The sequence below is a fragment of the Leptidea sinapis genome, chromosome 43 (genome assembly GCF_905404315.1).
Source record: "Leptidea sinapis chromosome 43, ilLepSina1.1, whole genome shotgun sequence".
In the NCBI taxonomy this organism is placed as follows: Eukaryota; Metazoa; Arthropoda; class Insecta; order Lepidoptera; family Pieridae; genus Leptidea; species Leptidea sinapis.
Window position 1 is genome coordinate 4443372 of NC_066307.1, and position 24781 is coordinate 4468152.

The 24781-nt window shown below is 34.5% G+C and overlaps 1 protein-coding gene across 3 annotated transcripts in view; it reads right to left on the minus strand.

The window, feature by feature from the left end:
* LOC126977004 (uncharacterized) overlaps positions 1–24781 on the minus strand; it is a 30599-nt gene that overhangs the window by 2691 nt on the left and 3127 nt on the right. For all 3 annotated transcript variants that reach the window (XM_050825643.1, XM_050825641.1, XM_050825642.1), the window contains exons 4-14: positions 23902–24153; positions 21172–21292; positions 18255–18425; positions 16989–17103; positions 14805–14941; positions 12839–13003; positions 10061–10170; positions 7282–7417; positions 6167–6318; positions 5347–5507; positions 3975–4092 (exon numbers count right to left, since the gene is read on the minus strand). In XM_050825643.1, the coding sequence (XP_050681600.1) occupies positions 3975–4092; positions 5347–5507; positions 6167–6318; positions 7282–7417; positions 10061–10170; positions 12839–13003; positions 14805–14941; positions 16989–17103; positions 18255–18425; positions 21172–21292; positions 23902–24153 (1638 nt within the window). The remainder of the gene's footprint in view (positions 1–3974; positions 4093–5346; positions 5508–6166; positions 6319–7281; positions 7418–10060; positions 10171–12838; positions 13004–14804; positions 14942–16988; positions 17104–18254; positions 18426–21171; positions 21293–23901; positions 24154–24781) is intronic.

Sequence of the window (24781 nt, forward strand, 5' to 3'; positions counted from 1 at the left end):
TTTGTCCAATAAAATAGTGAAATGGATAGTAATTATAAAATAATTCAATATTTCTGCAGCTTCTAGAAAAAATAAAATTCGAGCTTTTCTAGTTTATACAAACTTGTAAATGTGAAGATCATAAGTCACCTGAAAAAGTGAACTCTAAATATAATAAAAAATAGTTTCCATATCATTATTAAAAGGTCTAAACAATAGTATTACTCTTTTGTTCGATCACCTATAAATTATGACACGCAAACATAAAGGGTTTTAAGTTTAATTTGGACCTTTTAAGTACGGGAACCAAAATATAAACTTGTAGTGTGACAGGGATCTGAAACAACTAATGCAAGTACAGTGATATTCTTTTGGGCGGTAATCGCACGAGAGTTAAACAATCTTGATGAAGCATCAAGAAATTCCATGACGTACATTGAACCCAAAATCTCCCACACAAGCACACAGCTTTACACACTGACATATGAATTAACAATGCAAATACTTCAGCTCAAGCATTTATTATTGGACGTCGATGAAACTCCCGTGCGAATAAAAACCTTAAGAGGAAACATTAGATGAGGACTTTTTCAGATTTAAGAATTCTAGAACACCACACCGTCGCGCTCTCGCGGGCGTGGGCAACTATAAAGTTGTCTTTATCGCACCGCTATCTTATGATTATTCATAACTCAAAAATCAAGGTTTCGTTCTTGGCAATTTCCTCCTCCAAGAAATAACCAACCGTAATGAAATTTTGTTAAATGAATGGGACGGAAATATTCTGTATCGGACTGTTTTGATTTTTTTAATGTTTTTATTGTATACACGGCTTCTGTTTGCAACCTAAGTGATTAAACTGTTTAAAGCACTTTTTGAAGAACTCAGAACTTAAGTGCTACTCAGAAAAAAAAACTAAAAAAACAACCCAAAACAGTAAGACACAGATAATGATGATACTAATCTTATTTGAAAACAATAATGGTCTAGCATTAAAAGTCAAGGAGAAAGGAGTCGAGAACGTTTACATGGAAAAATGGCCACTAATGTTTCCTCTAAATGATAATCCGATCGAGTTTATTATAACTTGGAACACTAACTCGATCATAAAGTGAGGCCTAAATAAAGAGTACTGATGGCTGAACTGATGAAAGGGTTGCGTATCCTCGAGCTGTTCTGGATAGCCCGACCTTACTTTTACAGTTTAACATCCTCGCCCACGGAAGTGAAGGGAAGAAAGTGGTGGTGCTGAGAGATGCTCTAGTGAATCAGCGGTCTACTAAACATGCGATAGTGGAATTCCAAAAATAATTAATATTACATTCTAGATCAATATAAAGTATAGGTATTATAAACATCAAAATAAACATTTAAAAATTAATTGAAGTATTACACAAGATTCTAATCTAGTTACATAGCCTGAGATCTATACAGCGTACTGAGACTTTGCCCAGACTATACTTACGTAACACGTAGCTCGACTTTTGCAAAAGACTTTTAAAAAAGTGCAAAAAAATATGCTGGGAGAGTTTCTTGAGCCACTTCTTCTCTCTCAGAGCACCTTGTTTCCAAAGTGGTAGTAGTGTCTGGTATTATAGAAATGACATCAAAAAGAATTATAAGGGAATTTTGAAAAAATAAATGTCTTTTATGCCTTTTTCTGCATTGGACTGTCTTATCTTCAACTCAGCGTAATCTCAGTAGTCAAATGACTATAAATACCAACTCAAAGATCGGCTAAATTTGCACTCAGCTGAGTTTTACGTGAGTAAAGTTTAAGTAAGCTCTATAGTTAGTTATAGATCTCAGTCAGTCTAGAATCTAGATATTTATGCTAAATTATTAGTAGTTTGTATTTTTGCCACGCGACAACTAATACATTAGTAATGCAACGTTTGGCATAGTTAAACTATTGATGTTCATGACTTGTCAAAAATTTTACAAGATGGCGGCGGTTTATATAAAATAGTTGCTGGTTGCATTTGCAACTAAAGGTTTTATGTTAATAAAATGTTTAATGTGATAATAATCATTAACAGAGAGTTGTCATACTGAAACATGCAGGGCAAGCCTGTCAGCCATTATCTTGGCATAGCGACATCCCATTCGACACGGACGCACGCCATACTTGGCGGCGAGGGAAGAATTTTAGACCATAGTGAATGTAAATTCAAAACAAAAATATTTTGGTTACATTATTTATATTCCATTGATCTTACTAATTATAATAAGTTTAATAAACAGAGAGTAGCAAATCCAGGTCCAGTTTAGGGTTTGAGTTTGGAGTTGTTCCAAAATTTATTTAGCTTATCACAAAGGCAAAATGTTGTGTATGTGGAAGCTGTATTGAATATTGCTATAATTAATCGTCATTGACGTGTTATATGACGACGTATACAGGAAAATTCTTGAAGTATAGTACATAAAAATGTCCACTTTACTAACACACAAGACAATCATACGAATAAGACTTCTAAAGCTGCCAATAACTAAATATTACGACACGTCGCAATGATTAGATACTTTTTGTAGTTTTCTTACAAAAAATCGAATTTTTCATTGAAATTATTATAGTAGCTTCGTTTTTTGTTCCTCGCTAGCAATATTACCTAAATTTAACTTACGAAATGTGCAGTTACTGAAGATGCTTGAAAAAAACAAAAACTCGAGGCGAATCTCGAAAATTAGTATTACATATTTTAATAAAATATTGAAAAAAAGTGGTCAAAGTGGATTTATAGCCAAGAGCGATCTCATGGCTCTTTTAGAGTTCTCTTAAAATATGTGGCCGAGGGACTCATTCGATGGTAAGTGGACACAATACCCAGAGCGAGAGAGATACTAGTTTTGTATTTATCAGACTGGTCGTATCGACAAATGCCGGCTGATAAGTTCGTGATGTAATACTTATTATAATAACACTTACTGGTACAACAAATTGAAAAAAGGTTTTAAGCACTTTTATGTAAAAATTATTCTAAATAGTATAGATTAACTTTAAAGATACCATCTTTAAAATAAGAGTAACTCACTTAATTATAGATTATACAGTAAATTGTGTATTTTCTACTTATTGGATGCCACTTTTTAATTGTATTCTTTTGTATTATTCTATTGTAGATTTTTATAATTAACTAGCTGACCCGACAGACGTTGTTCTTTACATAAAATTAAGTTTATTTTTTAACTCCTGAGAAAGTTAGAAAGATATAAAGTATCTAATTAGTTATTCATTTTAAAGTATTCTTTCAATTTGATTTCTGAACGACAGGAACACATGAAAGGAAAAACAAAATTGTTGTTTTTATTTAATTCCGAGCTATTTCATTTTTATACACCTTTTAAACCTTCTCTGGACTTCCACGGATAATTCAAGACCAAAATTAGCCAAATCGGTGCAGCCGTTCTCGAGTTTTAGCGAGACTAACAAACAGCAATTCATTTTTATATATAAGATTACCTATTTTTCGCAAATGATCTATATCGATGGTAAAACTTACTAGTAACTTGAACTATTTGTAACAATTTACAACTGCTACATGCACTTCGTGGACTACCCGCACAAATATCATCTATACAGTTCACAATCCCTAGTTGAAATAAAATATTATATTTAACACTGGCATAGTGGCAAAAAAGCTTCAGTTAAAAGATCTTTAATCTAAAATATACTACTAACCAAACTAACTGAAAATAAACCACTAAACTTGCCCACTTTGTATATTATACTTAATGAATAGATTTTAAAAAAATTATGTTTTTTGCATTGGTAGCGTTAAAAAATGTAAATCATTATTCGGGAGGTTTTTAATAAATTATCTGAATAAAAATATTTGACATTTAATTAATATTTACAACTAGGTAATCATAATCCAACCTAATACTATTTAATAAAAAGAATCAACTCGAACTTATCAGCCGCAAGGAAATAAATCGTTGTTAGAAACAGTCGAAGGTAAAAATATAATAAATATGTTGTGTGTATGTGGACTGACCTTTATCGCCTGCGGGGGCGTCTTGTTGCGAGCGCCAGCCCCTGTGGCGCCCCGCCCCCCGAGGCGCTGCAGTTGGTCGGCGAACGGAGTGAACGCGCAGGGCAACACCTTACGAAGCCTGTACAATGTTACTTTAACATTACAAATCCATCTGTTTGTCTTACAAAAATGGCTCGGTCGTAAACCCTAACTCCACAGCCGAATATCTAAGTGAACCGTCAGCCTGGGACTAGATTATGATTATTTTATAACAATAGCAATGACAATACCATAAAGTATATTTGATTAAAAAGAGCGCAAAATAATGCTGTGAGAGTTTCTTGAGCCGCTTCTTCTCTCTCAGAGCGCCATTTGTTTCCGAAGCGGTTGTAGTGTGTAGTATATTAGAAATGACATCAAAATGAAATGTAAAGGAATCAATTTTGAGAAAATAAATGCCTTTTTTATGTATTTACAAAATAATAAGACAACAGATAGACAATTGAATGTGTGTAAATAAATCTAACTGCATATTTCACCACTAACTACTGCAAAACTGAGTCTATAGGGTATTTTTTTACTTAAACTAGATTCTCTAGTTTGAGGATATTTTTTTATTTATAAACCTGATATACACCTATAAAAGCTTCGCACAAATAGGATTTAACTGTTTCTACGTTTGGTTAAAACAATTTCTACTGTTTTAATACATATTGAATAGATTCTACGGACAGACGTCACATACCTCAAAGGTTTCAAATCAACTAGTTGCTTGCGGTACTTAGTCACTTAGGCTCAGATTCATAGAACGTACTTAGATTTTGCTCAGATTTTACTTACATAAAACTAAGCCGAGTGTGATAAAACGTGAACTTGACTTTTACAAGGGCTGTCTTAGATTAAGCTCAGCAAAAGTTCAGCTGTCTAATGACTTTTTGAGACAAGCTGGACATTCGGCTGATGGTAATTGATACGCCCTGCCCATTACAATGCAGTGCCGCTCCGGATTCTTGAAAAGCCCAAAAATTCTGAGCGCCACTACAATAATTGCGCTCGTCACCATGAGACATAAGATGTTAAGTCTCATTTGCCCAGTAATTTCACTAGCTACGGCGCCCTTCTGATCGAAACACAGTAATGAATACACATTACTGCAAAAATGGGCGCCGTTGTGGTACCCATAATCTAGTCGGCATCCTGTGCAAAGAAGCCTTCCGCTGGTAATGACTAAAAAAAGAAATCAAAGATTATGCTAAGATAACACTTAGCTAGGTTTTACGTAAGTAAAGTCTGAGTACGATCTATAGATCTCAGCCTTAGAGGGTGAGGGTTCCTTGAGTAAATACTATCAGTGACAGGCGTTCAGGCCTCAATAGCGAGTTACAACACTCACTTGTGTATCGGAAGCAGGGCAGTGGAGAGAGGCGGCGCCATCTTGAGGCAGGCGGCCTCGTCGGGTTGCTCCAGGGAGTCCAGCTCGAACTGGAGGTCCAGGCTGTCACTACCGGCCCTCTTGGCCGGAGCGTACAGGAGAGCGTTGGAACCGTGAGAGATCTACAAATAAAGACTTCAAGTTATTACTTGAACATAAGAATTATTTACATTTCGGTGTTCCCTATTCCAAAAGTGTACAGTTTGTATGTCACTAACAGGACACTGTCAAATACCTGAAGACACCTTGGTGAATATGTTATTATTATGAAAACTCTAACGGCCTTACAAATAAAATTGGCATAAAGTAATCACTAAGCATAAACCAAGAACATGTAAAATGTTTACAAATAGACATTTTGCTTACGAATGGTTTGTTCGGACGTATTAAGTTTCCCGCCTTTATTTGCAAGGCAGCTTGTCATTCGGAAAACTTCAGAATTGTCATTGTAATGACAGTGTTGTCAACGATATTGTAAACATTTTGCATTCTCTTTGTTTATCATCAGTTATAACTTTATACCAAGTTTATTAAAATACATAATTATGTAGGTACTTTATTTTTTTCATAAAGAATAATGGTAAGTGTGTGTGAATGTATGAGAGGGAGAGAGAGTGTGTGTGAATGTATGAGAGGAAGAGAGGGTGTGTGTGCAACCATGCGAGTGTGTTCTCGGTTCATAGGCGTGCTCCATGCCCACTGTGTGATATTAGTCTTGGAAAAAGAGCCATTAGTACACGTTCTTATGAACATTGAATGCTATCAGTCGTCAGTGACTCACGTGGTGCCGCAGCAGGTACCGGCCAGGCACCAGCCCCTGCAGCTGCTCCGTGGTGGTGTGTAGAGGGCGGCCCACGTGGTCCGCGAGGTCGGCGCCCGCATCCGCAGCCGGCTCCATCGTCACTATCTCGCCGCTGGAAGCGTCCAGCCGCACTGAACATTATAATTAATTACTTAGGTACGTACAGACGGACTGGTGAAATGTAACATGAAATGTACCATTCTACTATTACTATTTTAGAACCATTTTATGTTATGTTTGTATATGATTAGGTTATTAGTAGGTTACGTATAAAATTAATGAGCGCATCTCGCCGATAAACATAACGTTTGGCGAGTAAATAAATATAATTTAAATGTAAGTTGATATATGTTAATAAATAAATAAATAAATAAAAAAAATCTTTCATTGAATGTTCGGTGCAATCGTGGACGCATATTTAACAATGGAAGGCTGCCTTGCACAGGAAGCCGGCTAGATTATGGGTACCACAATGGCGCCTATTTCTGCCGCGAAGCAGTAATGTGTATACATTATTATGTTTCGGTCTGAAGGACGTCGTAGCTTGTGAAATTAATAGGCAAATGAAACTTAACATCTTACGTTTCAAGGTGACGAGCGCAATTGTAGTGGCGCTCAGAATTTTTGGGTTTTTCAAGAATCCTAAGCGGCGCTGAGGGTGTGTCAATTACGATCAGCTGAACGTCCTGCTCGTCTCGTCCCTCATTTTCATTAAAAAAAAATACGTTCATACCGCGCATTCACTACGAACCCGTACCTCTGTTTCCGCCATTCAGCCGCGAGCGCACCCCTTTGTGTTCGTTCGAAAAACCGACAAATCACGGGACTCTTGGCGCACGGCTTCTAATGCTCGTTATTTGACGTCTTGTGCGCGTAAATCGAGCATTTCACACGCACGCTACGTCCAAATTATGAGAAATTGTTCAAAATGTGTTTGTTACCTTTATGATATATTGCAACGAGGTGTACGTCGACTTGTTTCATTGCATGATAAATTTCATGTTACATTCCAATAATGGATCACATAACCATTACCAAAAATGCGGAAACATATTTTGATTTTATTTAAACATTAAAATAAATAAGCATTATACCTTTAATAGCGGTAGCGTTCTTCCTCAGAAGCAAGCTGAGTGCTAGACTCCTCTGCCGCTCAACAGACATGGCGACCCCTCCCAGCTCTAACTGGTATTCAGGTATCGGCTCGAGGATCACTTCACCCGAGTCACCCTACAATTAATGATTCCATATTGTATATAATTAGTGTCTCATTCATCGAGAAAATGTAACGGCAAAAACAACTTGCGGAACACAACACACTAGCTAAATAAATTTAATTTTCAATTTTAAACATTATTATTCCTTAAATAATAATAATAATATTCACACTTTTACACAAATTATTGGATATGGATGTTTATACTTATTTATGTACGTATGTACGTTTAAGTATATAAATAAATATAAACATATTAAATAAACATATAGTATATAAATAAATATATAAATAAATATAAACATATTTATTTATATACTTAAACGTACATAAATAAATATAAACACCCATGACTCGGAAACAAACATCTATATTCATCATATAAATGATTGCACCTACCGGGATTCGGACCCGAGACCTCTAGCTTAGTAGTCAGGGTCACTAACCATTCGGCTATATGGGTCGTCCTTATAGTGTCATTTCTTTAAATGAAAAAAAGACATTAAAACGCATTCAATGACAGAAAATTCATTAAATTTCATACATTGAAAAAAAAAATGAAGTGTATATACGACAAATAGAGAAGGACCTAAAATTAAACCCTGTACACCCTTTTGCATTGCTGGTCCACAGGTTGTCGCACTGATAAAATTAACGATTGTTTTATATGAAGCACTAAGATTTAAAGGATTATCTTTAACACCATATTTGCTGTGCTTTATAACATTCGCTGGATTTTTTTTAAAGTTTTAAAATTAAATATTATTACTTTTATAGTCTGTTACATTACCTTTCTTGTGGTATATCGTGTAGCTTGTATCTTGTAAGCAGACGTACGACGTCTGGTTTGGCACTCAACAGTAGTTTTGATAGCAGACGTTAGAGGTCTGATTGGCACCTCGCGGGTTAATGAGAAGTGTATTTTGACTGTTAATTGTGATTATATTTATGATAATTTACTACGTTCACAAGAATTGGCTCTTCGTGCTCTAAATAGAGATTTTCTTTGTTATGCTTCATTTATATCTTATGAATATATTTATAGCTTTAAAGCATGAATGTGTATTTTGTAACACCATTTTTAATTAAATGCCAACCGCTGTTTAGGCATTATCTACTTCTAAATATTTAGGCGAGCACTTGTTTCTAAAGCGGTGGTAGTGTTTTAATTGATATCAAAAAGTATTGTAAAGGAAATAATTTTAATAGAACGATAATAACAACGAGCCCTGTCTCGTAACCGTAAATCGGCCTACTACTAAAATCGATATTCGATAAATCGTCGCATTAGTCGTGTCGAATCCTACTCTTAGTTACATCGAAATCAATGTCGAAACGATGATTGAACGAACGAAATATTATTCGATATTATCGGTCCTAACCCTACTCTTAGTTGAAAATGTCAGAGACGAATATTCGAATTTCACTAATAATCCAACGTCACATTTACGATAATCTCAACGACACCTTCTAAGCTGTCGATGCTATTATCGTTTCAAGTTGTATAGATATATTTGCCATACAATATACATACTTAATAAATATTATTGAAATAATTATATGTGTTTTACTATTCAACAGAATTTTTTACTACTAAGTCATTTAAGTCATTTTGTTGATCGTTTATGCGTAGAAATAATGCAAATGGCCGCCTGAGAAATAGGAAGTCGACGAGAAGGATTGAGTTACTTCTTTTTTACATTTTATTATCCGCAAGTTTTGTATTATTTATTCAAATTTAAATGGTCATATTATATCCATTACATATTTTTTTCACATTTACATTATGTGTAAATGATACTAAATTGGTGGTGCAGAGTCTGGCATGGTCCTTAGCGCCTAAACTATGTTTTGACTTTTGACACTTAACAGCGACATAGCACAGGATAATGTTTAGGTTTGAACATATTTCATTCACACTAACATCGTAAAAAAATCAAAATATTAGTCTATGGTAACGATAAACGATAAGAAATTCGAACATTTGTAAGAGTAGGGTAGTTGCGATATATTCGGAGTATTTTCGTATCGTTCCGAATGTATCGTTGTCGATTTTGCGAGTAGACCTCCTGGTATGTAAAGAATATCGTGTTTAAGTCGATAGAATAGGAAATATTACCGTGTATGAGAAAATATATATAAGTATACAATTGACTTAGCTTTACAAATACATTGGATGTGCGTGTGACGAAAGATATACAGGTACGGAGGGAACCGACCTGGTAAATGTCAGTACTCCTCTTCAGCCCTCGGGGAAACAATTGGCCATTATATAAATCCTTTCTTCTTCGTTTAGTTAAATTAAACCATTAAATTACTAGAATACGCGGGGCGCAGAGCGTTGCATTGATCCACCGACGAGAGAGTGAGGGACGAGGTAGGGGGAGAGGGTGCGGAAGGAGGGATGAGGAAGCGGGGAGTGGAAACGAGAACTTGACAACTGACGTTGACGTTGACAGTTACAAGTTCATTCCGAAATGAGCAAACGAAATATGGCACCAACAATAGCAGTAAAAATCAAAGTTTCACTTTTAAAGGGCAATTCTTCATTTAACGATTGAATAAAGATTTAGCGTGTTTATCACTTTAGGATGGATTCCAAATACTATGCATAATAGATTTTTATTATAATGAACAAATGGATGACCGAAACTCACCCGTAGTTTATGCGGCGCGTGTACGATCATGTGTATGGAGTCGTTGTTGGTGACGTCACTCACACGCCAGCGGCGGAAGGAGCGCGGAGACGGCCGCTCGAGCGTCGTGTCTGTGGGGTGAGGACATACATGAATACAGTATTATGTACAACATACCATACAACATGTTATCACACAAGTTTTTACCAGTGGGAGGCTCCTTTGCTCAGGATGCCGGCTAGATAATGGATACCACAACGGCGCCTATTTCTGCCGTGAAGCAGTATAAACATTACTGTGATTCGGTCTTAAGGGCGCCGTAGCTAGTGAAATTACTGGGCGAATGAGACTTAACATCTTATGTCACAAGGTGACGAGCGCAATTGTATTGCCGGTCAGATTTTTTTCGGTTTTTCAAGAATCCTGAGCGGCACTGCATTGTGATCGGCAGGGCGTATCAATTACCATCAGCTGAACGTCCTGTTCGTCTCGTCCCTTATTTTCATACAAAAAAGAAAACGTTTCTTCAATTTCCTATAAGGACGGCAACACTCTTGTGTATTCTTTGGTGTCACAATATCACAATAGTATGCAGGCCGCGGAGGTTACATACCATCAGGTGACTCCTAAATATGCTGGTTTGTATTCCTCTTCAAAAAAAAAAAAAACAAAGGAATTTAAACTTTTTCACATCGATATTTTATATTTTACCTTAGAGGGAATGGCTGAAAATCAGTGCTAAATAAAAATATTATTTCAGGCACGTTAAGTCCTCTTTCCAAAACTTAAATGTATGTGTTTATCATTTGCAAGCAACAAATTATATTATTACTAGTGGACCCGACAGACGTTGTCTTGTACACACGTCTTCAATTTGAAAAATCGGTCCAGCCGTTAGGAGGAGATCACTAACATACGCATGAGCACGAGAATTATATTATATGGACGGAAATGAGAATCTTAACCAATCTCATTAACTGGAACACACAAAAAAACCATCAAAATCGGTCTAGCCGTTTAGGAGGTCATTCTCGTATCCACCTGAAGACACACACCAATATCAAATTCACTGGAACACACAAAAACATCATCAAAATCGGTCCAGCCGCTTAGGAGGTATTTCAATTGTGAATCTAAACCATTCTCGAATCCACCTGAAGACACACAGAAAGTTTCATTAAAATAGGTCCTGCCGTTTAGGAGAAGTTCAGTTACAAAAAATGGACAAAAGAAATATATATATTAAGACTAGTTAACCCGGCTTGACTTCGTACTGCCTCAAGGGATAAATAAAAGACCTAAACTTTTGTATAAAATAAACTTTAAACAAACAAAAGAAATCATTTTTTTATTAAAACAAATAAAAAATGCTCGGTATGAATGAATGTTTTTATTATTTTTGATAAAACACACATGATTTTGCTTACTTACAAAACAGAGTTTTCCTAAGATACTGGCTATTTATAATAATAATATTGACACCCTTTTTTATACACAAATTATCTTGCCCCAAGTTAAGCATATATAGCCTGTGTTATGGGTTACAAGACAACAATATATTTAATATATTTAATACACTTAAACATACATAAATTCATATAAACATACATAAATACATTTAAACATCCATGACTCGGAAACAAACATCCATATTCATCATATAAATGCTTGCACCTACCGGGATTCGAACCCGGGACCTCTAGCTTAGTAGGTAGGATCGCTAACCACTCGGCTATACAGGTCGTCTATTTATAAGGTTTCAATTTGATATTGACAGACACACACAGTTATGATACAGTGTGTTAATCAATTTAAAGCTTTCTGATTCTGTTAAACTATATTTTTTGTTTTGTTTTGTGATGCGGTTAGGTTCAGAAATTTAATTTTTTGACAAAACTTAAGATTTATCAATCTACATAAAAATAATCTGATAGATAGTTAAAAACTGTAGTTAGTCTACCAACCATAGTTAGCTAAAATTAAGTTTTTATTTACCTCCTGAGAAATTTTGAAAGATATAAAAATTCTAATAAGTTATTTATTTTAAACTATTCTTTCAATTTGATTTCTGAACGACGGGGGACACACCAAAGGAAAAACAAAATTGTTGTTTTTATTTAATTCCGAGTATTTTCATATTTATTCAAACCTTTTAAACCTTCTCTGGGCTTCCAGAAATAATTCAAGAACAAAATTTGCCAAATCGGTCCAGCCGTTCTCTAGTTTTAGCGAGACTAACGAACAGCAATTGATTTTTATATATATAATAATAATAATAATAATAACTTTTTATTTGCGAAAAACTGCCACTAAATTTTTGACAATTACAATAGATATGAACAATTAACATTAAATAAAGAAAAGAAAAAAAATTAATGCTTTAAAACATGTAAGGATTATTTAATAACTAGAAAACGAGGCAGCAGCGCGATTCGCAAAAAGGAAAGTTCTCAGCAAACGTTAGGACGTAAAACTGATATTATGAACTTCCTAATTATTTTTTTTCCGTGCAAGCTATTTTGGCAGTAATGTGTGAAAAAAAAATTATAATATTTAAATATTTATCGTATATCTATATCTAACAAACAAAGCTCAGAACTTAATAAATTTATAAATCTGAAAAGAAAATATATATCACGTAGTGATGCGGATACACGCATTAAAATAAATCCCGACTAGCTACACAAGTATTTAATAATTATAATATAGTATTAATAAAAATATGCATGAGTAATATAAAATTATATAGATAAAATATATCCATTTTGATACCCATCCATTTTTTTTTATCTGGCTTACCTTTACATGTACACGTGTATTGTCCAAGCCCACTTGTATTTAAACTAGTATCGTTATGGAGACTGGCATTTTTTTTAGAGACACTCTCATTCAAAGTGGCGGGCTTCGTCAGTCTAGTGTCAATCTTTTCTTGTGACACATTACAATCGCTTTCCTCTGTTTCACCTGAAATATTACGGTCTTATAATTAAATCAATTTCAACTTTAGTGATGGGATATCGCTTTTGAGATGGGCGGTGATGGCCAAGTTGGAAACTACGTGTCTTAGAGAAAAGTCGTGAAAGGAGTCATGCCCTCGACTTATAAGAAAACAATAACTGCATACATAGTTTCTTAAAATTTCTTGAACTTTTGACGGAAATCGACCCGAATGATTTTTCAAAAAAATTACAGCCTGTATTATTGATCCAATGGACTCTGTTGCTGATAAGGATCAATCTTTGGAAAGAAATGTATTATGTACTAAAAATGAAAGGAAATAGAAATTTTTTATAAATTGCTTTTCATATCTCATTTTTATCAAATAATAAATTGCTCAAAATGGTTTCCGTTGACTACAATTCATAAGTTTATACGTCTCTCTGATGACCTTACTGCGTTTTGATACCATGACAGGATTTATCCTCGATAGAATATCAACAAAAAAAGTAATATTTCTAACAAAAAGATTGAATAGGAGGTGAGTTTTCTTTCGTGTAAATAAAATAAAACAAAAAATTTGGTATTTCCTTTCATTTTAAGTAATACATTTCATTGCAAACATTGATCCTCATCAGCAACAAAGTCCATTGGTGCAATAATACAGGTTGTGATTTTTTTTGAAAAATCATTCGGGTCGATTTCCATCAAAAGTTCAAGAAATTTTAAAAATCTAAATATGCAGTAATTGTTTTCTTATAAATTGAGGGCATGGCTCTTTTCACGACTTTTCTCGAATATTCGTAGTTTTCGACTTGACAATCACCGCCCTTCTCAAAAAACCACCCTGTATATATATATTCTTTATAATGTTAAGTATGTGCATAGGCACATGAGTGAATTTGCTAGAAACTGTCATAACCATAATGTTAACACCAGGAACAGACATAAACTTATAATGCCTACTACTCGACTAAGTCTAGTTAACAAGTCTTTTGTGGGGCGATGTATATGCTTTTACAACAGAGAATGTTCAAAACAAAAGTATTACGTTATTCAAAAGAATTGTTAAAAAACGTTTGTGTGGTAAAGGTTAATATAACATAAATGACTTTCTTAATGATACCACTGATTACGAATGGAGCGACCACCCACAGGCTATTAAATAATAAATTTTATTGTATGTTGTAACCATATTTTTATATAAAAAAAGAAGCCGGCTGAGTTTGTTGCACTCGTTCTTCTCAGGTCTGGGAATGGGTGGTAGTTTTTGACTTTCAATAAGTGATTTTATATCCTATTTTGAATAAAAATATTAGAATTTGATAGGTTACAATAAATAGCTTACAGAAATATGTAGAGATACTTATATATTATGTTAAATAAGTGTTTATAACTATTGTTAGTATTGGAAATCAAACTGGGCTGTTGCTTTTCTGTAGCATTCGATTTAGGACCTGTATATGAAAATATATAATATGTTTTATAATAGCAAAGCCGTGTTGTTCGTGTTAACTCAATTTTCAATATCAAAAATTATTTATTGCATAACAACAGTATTTATTGATAATTTTAAAGTACACATAAAACCTCATAAAAATAATCAGTACTAAAATTAAATAAAATGACTAATTAGCGTATTATTATCCATTTCATCTCATACTGTGTTAGATATAATATGAACTGGGTTAATTAAATTGCCATATCTTAATGGGGTTTTCTTGTAATCGAGTATATTGAAAAATGATTTAAATATTCATCTTTTGTTGTATTTTAGTTTGAGCTGATGGTCTTGTTACCGATGCTCTAAATAAATTAATAAAAATACCTAGATCAATACAGAGATTGTCCTCATCATCGCTAGACATATCCCCCTCGTGGTCTGACGGAGCAGGAATTTCTTTTGTCACATTACCATTATGTTTCTGTGATGTTCTGCACAATATTTTCGCCTTCTCCGATACACTGCAATGTAAGTTTATTGAATTACAGGGAATGTTATAACGATATACTTCCTATAACATAGAAATGACTTCGATTTTGTTGGTTTCCATCAAAACCCATACACTACATCGCCAAACAGTCATTCTCCATTACGAATAAGTTCTTACAAAAAAAAATTGTTTTCGGGACGCTTCGTTTAGATAACAATTAGCTGATTACACTAATGTATAATGTCTAAAAATATATAATGACTATGCAAAAAACAAGTAAAATTGTAAAAATATCAAAGTCTTACAACGGCCTGGTTGCCATCACAATGTCACTAAAACCAGGCGTTATATTGTAAGAAATTAAGTCGCATTATTCACAATCTACCGTTAAATTATAATATCACGGCTTTAAATATAATTAAAAATAAACAAAATATTTCATTTGAATTTGGAATCTGTCATTTTTATATGATTGTTCATTGAGTTTTCTCATTTTGGAGCCAATACATTGTACAATATTTTGCGATATTAAAATGGAGTGGGGTGATAAAGAGAACCGAATCGCTGTGATTGCATTACATTAAGTAGGTATGGAGCCAAATGCAATTTTTAAAATTCTCCATACGCTTGGTATTAGTAAAATGTTTATGTACTGGGCTATTAATAGGTACAATGAGACCTCCTCTGTGACAGAAAAAGATCTGGCCGTCCACGGAGTGTTCGTACGAAAAAGGTTCAACCACCTTTTTTCACAGGAAGGGAAAGAATTCCTATCCGAAAGCAAAAGATTTTATCTCGGGAGATGAAGATAGCACCTAGAACCATGTAACGTATTTTAAAAGATTACTTAGGATTTGCAGCCTATAAGAGACGTACTGGTCATTTCTTATCTGAAAATTTAAAAAATTTACTAAAAATTACTGAAGCGGTACGCAAAGGGAGGTCACAGAAAAATTTTGTTTACGGATGAGATTTTTTTACAATTGAGCAACATTTAAACAAACAAAATGATCGTATTAATGCTTAAAGCTTCCCAATCAGTCGACTGAGAGGAACGTGGGCACTATCCGACTACAGTGATAGTTTGGTAGGGAATTAGCTATGAAGAAGTGGCTGAGCCATACTTTTGTGAAAAAGGTATCAAAACATCGGCACAAGTGTCTCAAGATACTATTCTTGAGAAGGTAGTGCAGCCCCTTAACTAAACCATGTTCAATAACCAAGAATGGTCCTTCCAGCAAGACTCCGCGACGGCTCATAAAGCTCGGTCTACGCAGTCTTGGTTGGAAACGAACGTTTCGGACTTCATCAGAGCTAAAGTCTGGCCGTGGTCTAGTCCCGATCTTTATCAGCTGGATAATCATTTATTATCAGTTTAGGGAGTACGGCTAATATGATAATTTGGAGTCCCTAAAGCAATCCGTACGATTGGCAGTGAAGAATTTTTACATGGAAAGAGTGTGTGCTTCTATTGAAACTGGCCTCAATGTTTAAAGGACTGTATTACAGCTAATGAAGACCACTTCGAATAAGCTTTTTATATTTTAAATTATTTTATATTTATGTATTAAACTAACACACTGTAAAAGTAATAAATGTTATTTGCAGTAGAATTTTTTTTCTTTGTTTCAGATTTATGGCAAGACTAGGTATATAAAGTTCTCGTGTTACAATTTTAGTTGCCATACTCCTCCGCCTTTAATAATATGTGTCTTTGATAGGTCTGACAATCAGTTGTTATTTATTTTTTATACCATAAAAATATTGCAATTATTTTTATTAATATTTAAGGCAACATATACATATATATATATATATATATATATATATATATATATATATATATCTAATGTTTGTTTGCTTAAAATCAGAAATCTCCTAAAGATTATTACAATTGGTTTTAAAATTTTTACACAACATTGTTCATATAAAAGCATGTTTCAATTAATCAAAGTATTTTTTTTGATATTACAGGACCAACACTAATGAATGATAACTTTTTATTTATCTTCTTTCAATCATCTTCACGGTAACACGATAAACACTTCATTCTAACAAATTTAATGTTTGTAACTTACGGCACTAGGTGTTCCTCCAACAGATGTCTGAATGCTTTGTAACTTCTGCGCAGCACATTTTCCTTCTTTATGGAGAATTCGCTGCCCAACACTATCACGTTCGATTTGTCGCCATCTGAAATGACACACACTGTTCAATACGAGAGCCTGATTAACCACCAAATACTCGGCAGCACTACTCCATTACAAAAGCCTGTAGAATAGATGGAACTACATGTGCAGAGAATAAAAGTGGAACTTGAGACCCACACAGTATTAGTCGGGAAGTATTCTGTCACCATTTCACGTAATTAAAAAATTTAACAGTGATTTAACGTTTGGTGTACGTGCTATATGGTTAAGGCCTTCAGACACTTTCATTTTTTTCAAAAGGTACGTTTTGTTAACCTTTCCAAAACGTTATCGAAAGTTATTTGGTTATTGAGAACCTATAGTTATTTGGTGTCCATGAAAAATTGTAGCATTTTCCTATAGCAAGATATAGCACAGGCAGAATATATCTAAGCCTAATAACATAAATAAGACTGTAAAAAATAAGTATGCATTTACTTACATAATATCAAAGATACACAAATAAAATTTGAAAAACAACAAAATTTTATGAACGATGCGGGACTTGAACCCACGACCTCCGGCATTCCGTGCCGGTGCTCTAACCAACTCAATATCAAAGATTCCACAATTCTAGAATTGCAGAGAAAAATAATTACTTATGATTTTACGATATAAAAAAAGCCCGGTTTGATCATTTACATCCTTTTTCACACTGTGAGGATTTTTCTACAGAACGGCGGTTTGACAAATTTCACAGTGACTTCTTAATTTTTAAATTATAACTAAACTAGCTGACCCGGCAAACGTTGTTTTGCCATATAAAGTATAATTCACGCGATAGTTTTATAAGTAACAAAATATTGCCTATATTATAGCCTGTACATCATTTTGTTCTATTGTCAATAGTTTTTGCAGCGCACGCAAAAATAGGTTTTCGATTTTACACCTTGTGTTACAAAATAGCAATTTTATTACGGATCCCTAATTTCGAAAAAAAAACATAGCCTATAGCCTTCCTCGATAAATGGACTACCCAACACTGAAAGAATCATTCAAATCGGACCAGTAGTACCAGAGATTAGCGCGTTCAAACAAACAAACACTGCAGCTTTATAATATTAGTATAGATTAAATGCCCTTCAGATTTCAATTTGTTTTTTAATAATCCTGAGCACCACTGCATTGTAAAAAGACCACAGTACGATAACTGACCTGGACCAATAACTTGACACACAGCAACTGTTATATACCAGTTCTGATCCAACTCCAACAGACACTTCAGGGCACTCTCGCTGGCGATGCATCGAGCCCCGTGGTCGAAAGCGTACTGCGCCAACTCACGCTCCACTTCTGTCTTTGGCAGCACGGTCACTGTATCTTCCACTGAAATGATTGACATTAATATTATTATCTATATATAAGAGATTTCCACGTATATAGTCACTCATCACGATATCTCTGGAACCATAAGGCGTAGAGACTTGAAATTTGGTAGAAATATGCCTTTCGCCGAGTAGAGATCAGCTAAGAACGGATTTAAAGAAGTTCAATCCGCAAGAGTTTTTTTATGACAGAACAACGTCTGTCGGGTCCGCTAGTAATATATATAATTGTAAAGGAACCTAGTGAGATCCTAATTTCTTTATCCGGTGTCGCTCAGGGCACAAAGCATTTTTAAGTGTGTGACAAATATTGTGCTAGTTATGGGAAAAGACACGATAATTCTGCTTAGAAGAAGAAGAACTTCTACCTAAGATCGTAGTTACGTGGCAATAATTCCGTCATTAACAAAGAACCCCTTATTCAATCAACTCAAAGTAACATACGTGTAATACGAAACTAAAGAGAAATATAGACAAAACGTGATCAATTGTAATTAATTTATAGACTACAGTAAAGCTTTTGATAGTGTTGATCATATACTCTTGTTGCGCAAGCTTCTGTCAACTGGAATTAGATTTCTTGGAATTGGAATTCTGTTCAGATGGTTTTGATCTAAAGTGGAAAATAGGTGTCAGCCTGTTTTACATCATCTTGGACAGAAATACCATATGTGTGTTTTCTTACATAACATTTGTTAGGCCGGATCTGCTGCGCCAATTTTTTAACAAAACATGTTAGCAAAATAGTCCGTCTGCTGCACCTGTTTTTGTTTCATTTCAAAAATGTCTTCCGATGAAGTGCATTCAGCTTTTTGTATTTACTTTTATGATCTATCAATGTTACATCCCAAAGAACCGGTCTTTCTGTTATCAGTTGTATGAAAACAAAGTATTTTCTTTATTCCACTCTATCACAACACACACCAAATAGAATTAACCCTAGCTACGAATGATAGGTACGTCTTCATTCAGTGAACGCTAACCTAATATTATGCGTTATTTTCCCTCCCCGCAGGCGAACGCGGGTGATCTTATCCATTTCTCGTGGTAAACATGTTAAGATGTTTTTTTTTTTGGAATAGGAGGACAAACGAGCGTACGGGTCACCTGGTGTTAAGTGATCACCGCCGCCCACATTCTCTTGCAACACCAGAGGAATCACAAGAGTGTTGCCGGCCCTTAAGGAAGGTGTACGCGCTTTTTTTGAAGGTACCCATGTCCTATCGTCCCGGAAACACCGCACAAGGAAGCTCATTCCACAGCGTTGTAGTATGAGGAAGAAAGCTACATGAAAACCGCACTGTTGAGGACCGCTACACATCCAGATGGTGGGGATGATATCCTAACTTGCGGCGTGTCGTGCGAAGGTGGAATTCGGCGGCAGGAATCAGGTTAAACAGCTCTTCGGAACACTCCCCGTGATAAATGCGGTAGAAGACACACAATGAAGCGACGTCTCTACGCAACGCCAAGTGATCCAGCCGTTCGCAGAGCACTGGATCCCCGACATTTCGAGCAGCTCTGCGTTGCACGCGGTCAAATGGATCGAGCTGATACTGGGGTGCGCCAGACCAGAGATGACAGCAATACTCCATGTGTGGCCGGACCTGCGCTTTGTAGAGCGCTAGAATGTGGGCCGGCTTGAAGTATTGCCGTGCTCTATTGATGACGCCCAGCTTCTTCGAAGCCAATTTGGCTTTGCCCACCAGATGGCCATTTAACGAAACTGTTAAGCCATGCCCCTAATCTGTTTATAAAATATGTTTTTGTGTGTGTATGTGTTATAACAAACACGAAAATACGGCGCAGCGACGCGGCTGTACGCTACGTTTTTTGCCAATTTGTTAAGTATTTTTTGCTGTGGGTTCATTTGTAAGAAAAAAATTAAATTTCGCTTGGTTGACTTATGAGTGTTAGTAAAAAAAAATTAAAGCTTCTCGTGGCAAGGAATATTTATTCTTATCGTTCTAATCAAACCATTTATTTTCAACATTATGCTATGAATTAAATTTCTATGTGGGTTGCGCGTACAGCTGTTTATCTGTTTTTCTGCAAGTAGTTGAGGTATTTCACAAAACTATTGGTATACCATTGTTTGCCAAAATATAAAGTTGTCTTTGTTAAAGTTTCTTAGAGTGAAATACTTATATAAAAACTCTTGTGAATTATGACAACGCGTGTAGATACGTCTATTTTAATTTAATATTTATTATTGGTGAAATAAACATTATACTATATTTATCCGAGATTATCTAAAATTGGCACGAGTTATCCCTCCTGAAAACTTAAATTCATCAACTTGTAAATGAAGAGCAAAGCAATTAGTAAAATATCTTCATATATATAAATTACGTGACACGTTGTGTGTACGCGATGGATTCCTAAACTAATGAACGGATTTATATGGGGATTCCTTCATCGAGTGCAGTTTAGTACAACTTGAGAGATAGGATAGGTTTTATTTCGATTTGAGACCCATAATTTTTTTTTAATTCCAATATTTGTTTTGTATGGACATATTTTCTATGAGAGAATTTATTGACGCACGGTTTGACAGTTCTGCTTTGAAACAATTTCATTATAGTTAACAACAGGGAGAATTATTAACGAAATAATAATTGATGTTTTGAAATATTTGCAAATTCCTATAAAGATTTTTTTTTTATTATCTACAGAACAACGTCTGTCGGGGCAGCTAGTAATAAAATAAATTATAGATATATTATATAATGTAATGAGGAACTTACTTGGCAGTATAAATCTACATGGATGTTCATTGCATGGTTCTGGTACATTGATTGGTCGCACTACACATATTTTAGTTTTTATCTGGTTGCTACACATCTGTGGTAGTTCTTTGTAGTCCACCTGTAATAATGCTACTATTTTACCTAGATATGTAAAAATTTATAGAATTAGGCATTCCATCACAGAAATTTCTGAATTGCTGATAAATGAAATATGGATCATGAATAACAATAAGTTTAATTTACAAAGCTGACTGCCAACCTTCGCTAGTCAGAGAGGCATGTACAGAAATATGATAATCTTAGTGTTGATTGCATGCAGGCTGGACTAAAAGTGATTGTCCCTCCAGAGAGACATTTTAAATGCCAACATATATCTCAAAAACTATCAAGAAATAAGATAGAATCACCAAATCCATCAAAATGTAATTCACTTCACTATGTAAGCTTACACTTAGGGTTACAGTGCTTAGGACAGTGATAAAAACAGATTTGGGAATACTGAATTGTTCATTTACTGAAAATATTTTGTGTTCAGAGGTGGAGAGCCCACAAGATACAATTTTAAGAAAACAACTTTACTTTTGTGCAACTTTAAAATTTGCATTGCACATCCAACATACAAGATAACGAAAATTTCTACTCAAAAAACACCTACTTTTCTACTCAATTGTTGAAAGCAGATTTATATTATCACTCCCCCATTTTTAGGCTCAGCAAAGCTACTAACAACCAGATAAACTGGATTGATTTATATAATGCTAGTTTACTATTTGTGTGTGATAGACACACTAAATATGGTATATATAAGTATTAAATATAAAGTATGGATTACAATGTAATATCGTACAATAAACATATATAATTAAAGAGCCTGAGGGCGTTCGCTTTATTCCCAGTCCATGGTGTCATTAAGAAAATCGTTTATGCTATAATAACCTTTCCCACATAAACGTTTTTTAACAATTCTTTTAAATTTCGTAACACATTTGTTTTGTACATTTTCTGGGATCATATTGTAGAAGCATATAGATCGCCCAACAAAAGACTTACTAACTCGACCCAACCGAGTAGTAGGCATAACAAGTTTATGTTTGTTCCTCATGTTAACATTATGAATGTCACAGTTTCTAGAAAATTCCTCAATGTGCTTATGAACATACAAAACATTATCAAAAATGTATTGAGAAGCAACAGTCAAAATGTTTATTTCTTTAAAATTTTCTCTTAATGATTCTTTAGGACCTAGGTTATAAATCGCGCGAATAGCCCTCTTCTGCAGCACAAAGATAGTATTAATATCGGCCGCACTGCCCCATAATAATATACCATAGGACATAATACTATGAAAATAACTAAAGTATACTAATCTCGCCGTATCTATGTCAGTTAACCGTCTAATTTTCTTAACCGCATATGCTGCAGAACTAAGCCTATTCGCCAATCCTTCTTCAATATGGGGGCCCCACTGCAATTTAGAATCAAGAGTAATGCCAAGAAATATAGCAGATTCCACTGGTTTTACCACCTCTCCATTTAATAAAATATTCGCATCTACATTTTTGACATTTGGCGCGGTGAATTTAATATATTTGGTTTTATGATTATTTAACAATACGTTATTGGCGCTAAACCAGTACACGATGTCAGATAGAGCATTCTTTACTTTGTCATATAAAACCTGGCTTCGTTTCACTTTGAATATAAGTGAAGTGTCATCTGCAAACAATACCACCTTGTGTTTTTTTTTCTAGAAGGTTAGGTAGATCATTTATATAAATTAGAAAGAGGAAGGGTCCAAGAATAGACCCTTGTGGTACCCCCATACCGAGAGGAGTCCCAGGAGATCTCCTGCCATTCACCTCGACCCTCTGAATCCTATTATTTAAATATGAGATCAGAAGATCGAGTGCAGATCCTCCTATACCATAGTGGCATAGCTTCCTGACCAGCGTTGAATGTTGAACACAATCAAAAGCCTTAGATAAATCACAGAAGATTCTGTGATTCCTCCCAGGCCTCAAAAATATTCCTGATAAGTTCAACACCTGCATCCGTAATCGAGCGTCCCCTAGTAAAGCCAAATTGTTTTATATGAAGTAACTTATAAGTGTTAAAGTGAGTAAGCATTTGGCTTAAAATAATTTAATCAAAAATTTTACTAAGGGTCGGCAACACCGAAACAGGGCGATAGTTATTCGGGTCAGAAGTGAGTCCCGATTTAAATATTGGTGTAATTTTACTATACTTCAGAAGGTCAGGAAACACGCCATGTTCAATACAGCTATTAAAAACTAGTGCTAGATATGGTGCTATGACGTCAATAACAGAACTTATTATTTTTACAGATATGGCCCCATATATCAGCAGTTTTTTTCATTTCAAGGATCTGAAAGTTTTAATTATTTTTGCTGGGCTAATAACACTGATTTTGAAATTTTGTTTACATTCCTTAACATTTTCCATAAGAAGTGACTCAGCAACACTGGTGGAGGAGACAAGGGTGCTTGAGATGGAAAATGGAATGTCAGAAAAAAATTTCTCAAAACCAGAAGCTACTTCCTGCTCAGAGTGGATTTTTTTTTTTCACTTAAACCATTTTTGTGTATAATTAGAAAGTAAGATGTGTTGATTAGTTAGTTAATTAATTATTGTATTCTTATATATAGTATTATAAGTAATTTTGTAAAATAGGTTTGCCCATTTATGATAAATAAATAAATTACTTACCATTACTAAGTCTTCGCAATGTGTGAATGAATACTTGTGATTGTTATAACTCAGCAATGGTATCTGAGCTGCTAGTTGATATCTTTTGGGGTAGCATTTCAGCTCATGAGCTTTCATTTTGAATCTTGCATTATATGTAGTCTCTACAGGTGCCTTCGGTCGAAGAGCTCGAATGCAATGATTTGTTAACCACAGTGTTTTAGCCCAATCTATGAACTCTTTTTGCTCTTTTTCATATTCTAGTTTAACATCCTGTAAATTTAGAGTATATAGAAATGGTATGAACCCCAGTACATATCTAAAAAAATTTACTGTACTCACTGATTACATATGTAACTGAGTATATCTACTGAAACGTCCGGGCAACTAGAGCGGCTTTTTTCTTTAGACAGTCAAACGTCCAGGCAACCAGAGTGGCCCAGTCGACTTGCGTATTTATTTTGTGTTATAATCTGTAGTATGAGTGAATTAGCTTGTCAAATACGATTTTTAAGACTCTATGGTAAGTAATTGTAATAGGCTTATCTTTAAATATCAAGTATCCGAGCAAAAATTAAAAGAAATAATTAATTGAAAATCGGTTTGCGGGGGGAATTGTCATTTGTTTATTTTTGTAGTGTCAAGTGTTTTGTTATTGTTTTGTTTATCATGTAAGTGTAATATTTTAATTACGTATTATATTTGTTTTATATATGAAATTAATCCTCATGATATCTAGTTTCCGATTTTATCTACAAATTACATATAAAATTCTTCTTACGACATTAAATCGACAAGTTATAACAGTATGATCGATACTACTTTATCGATTTGGTTTAAATATCAAATTTTTATTGTAATCCAATTAATTAACAGTATATCATTGCTTGTAATAGGGACT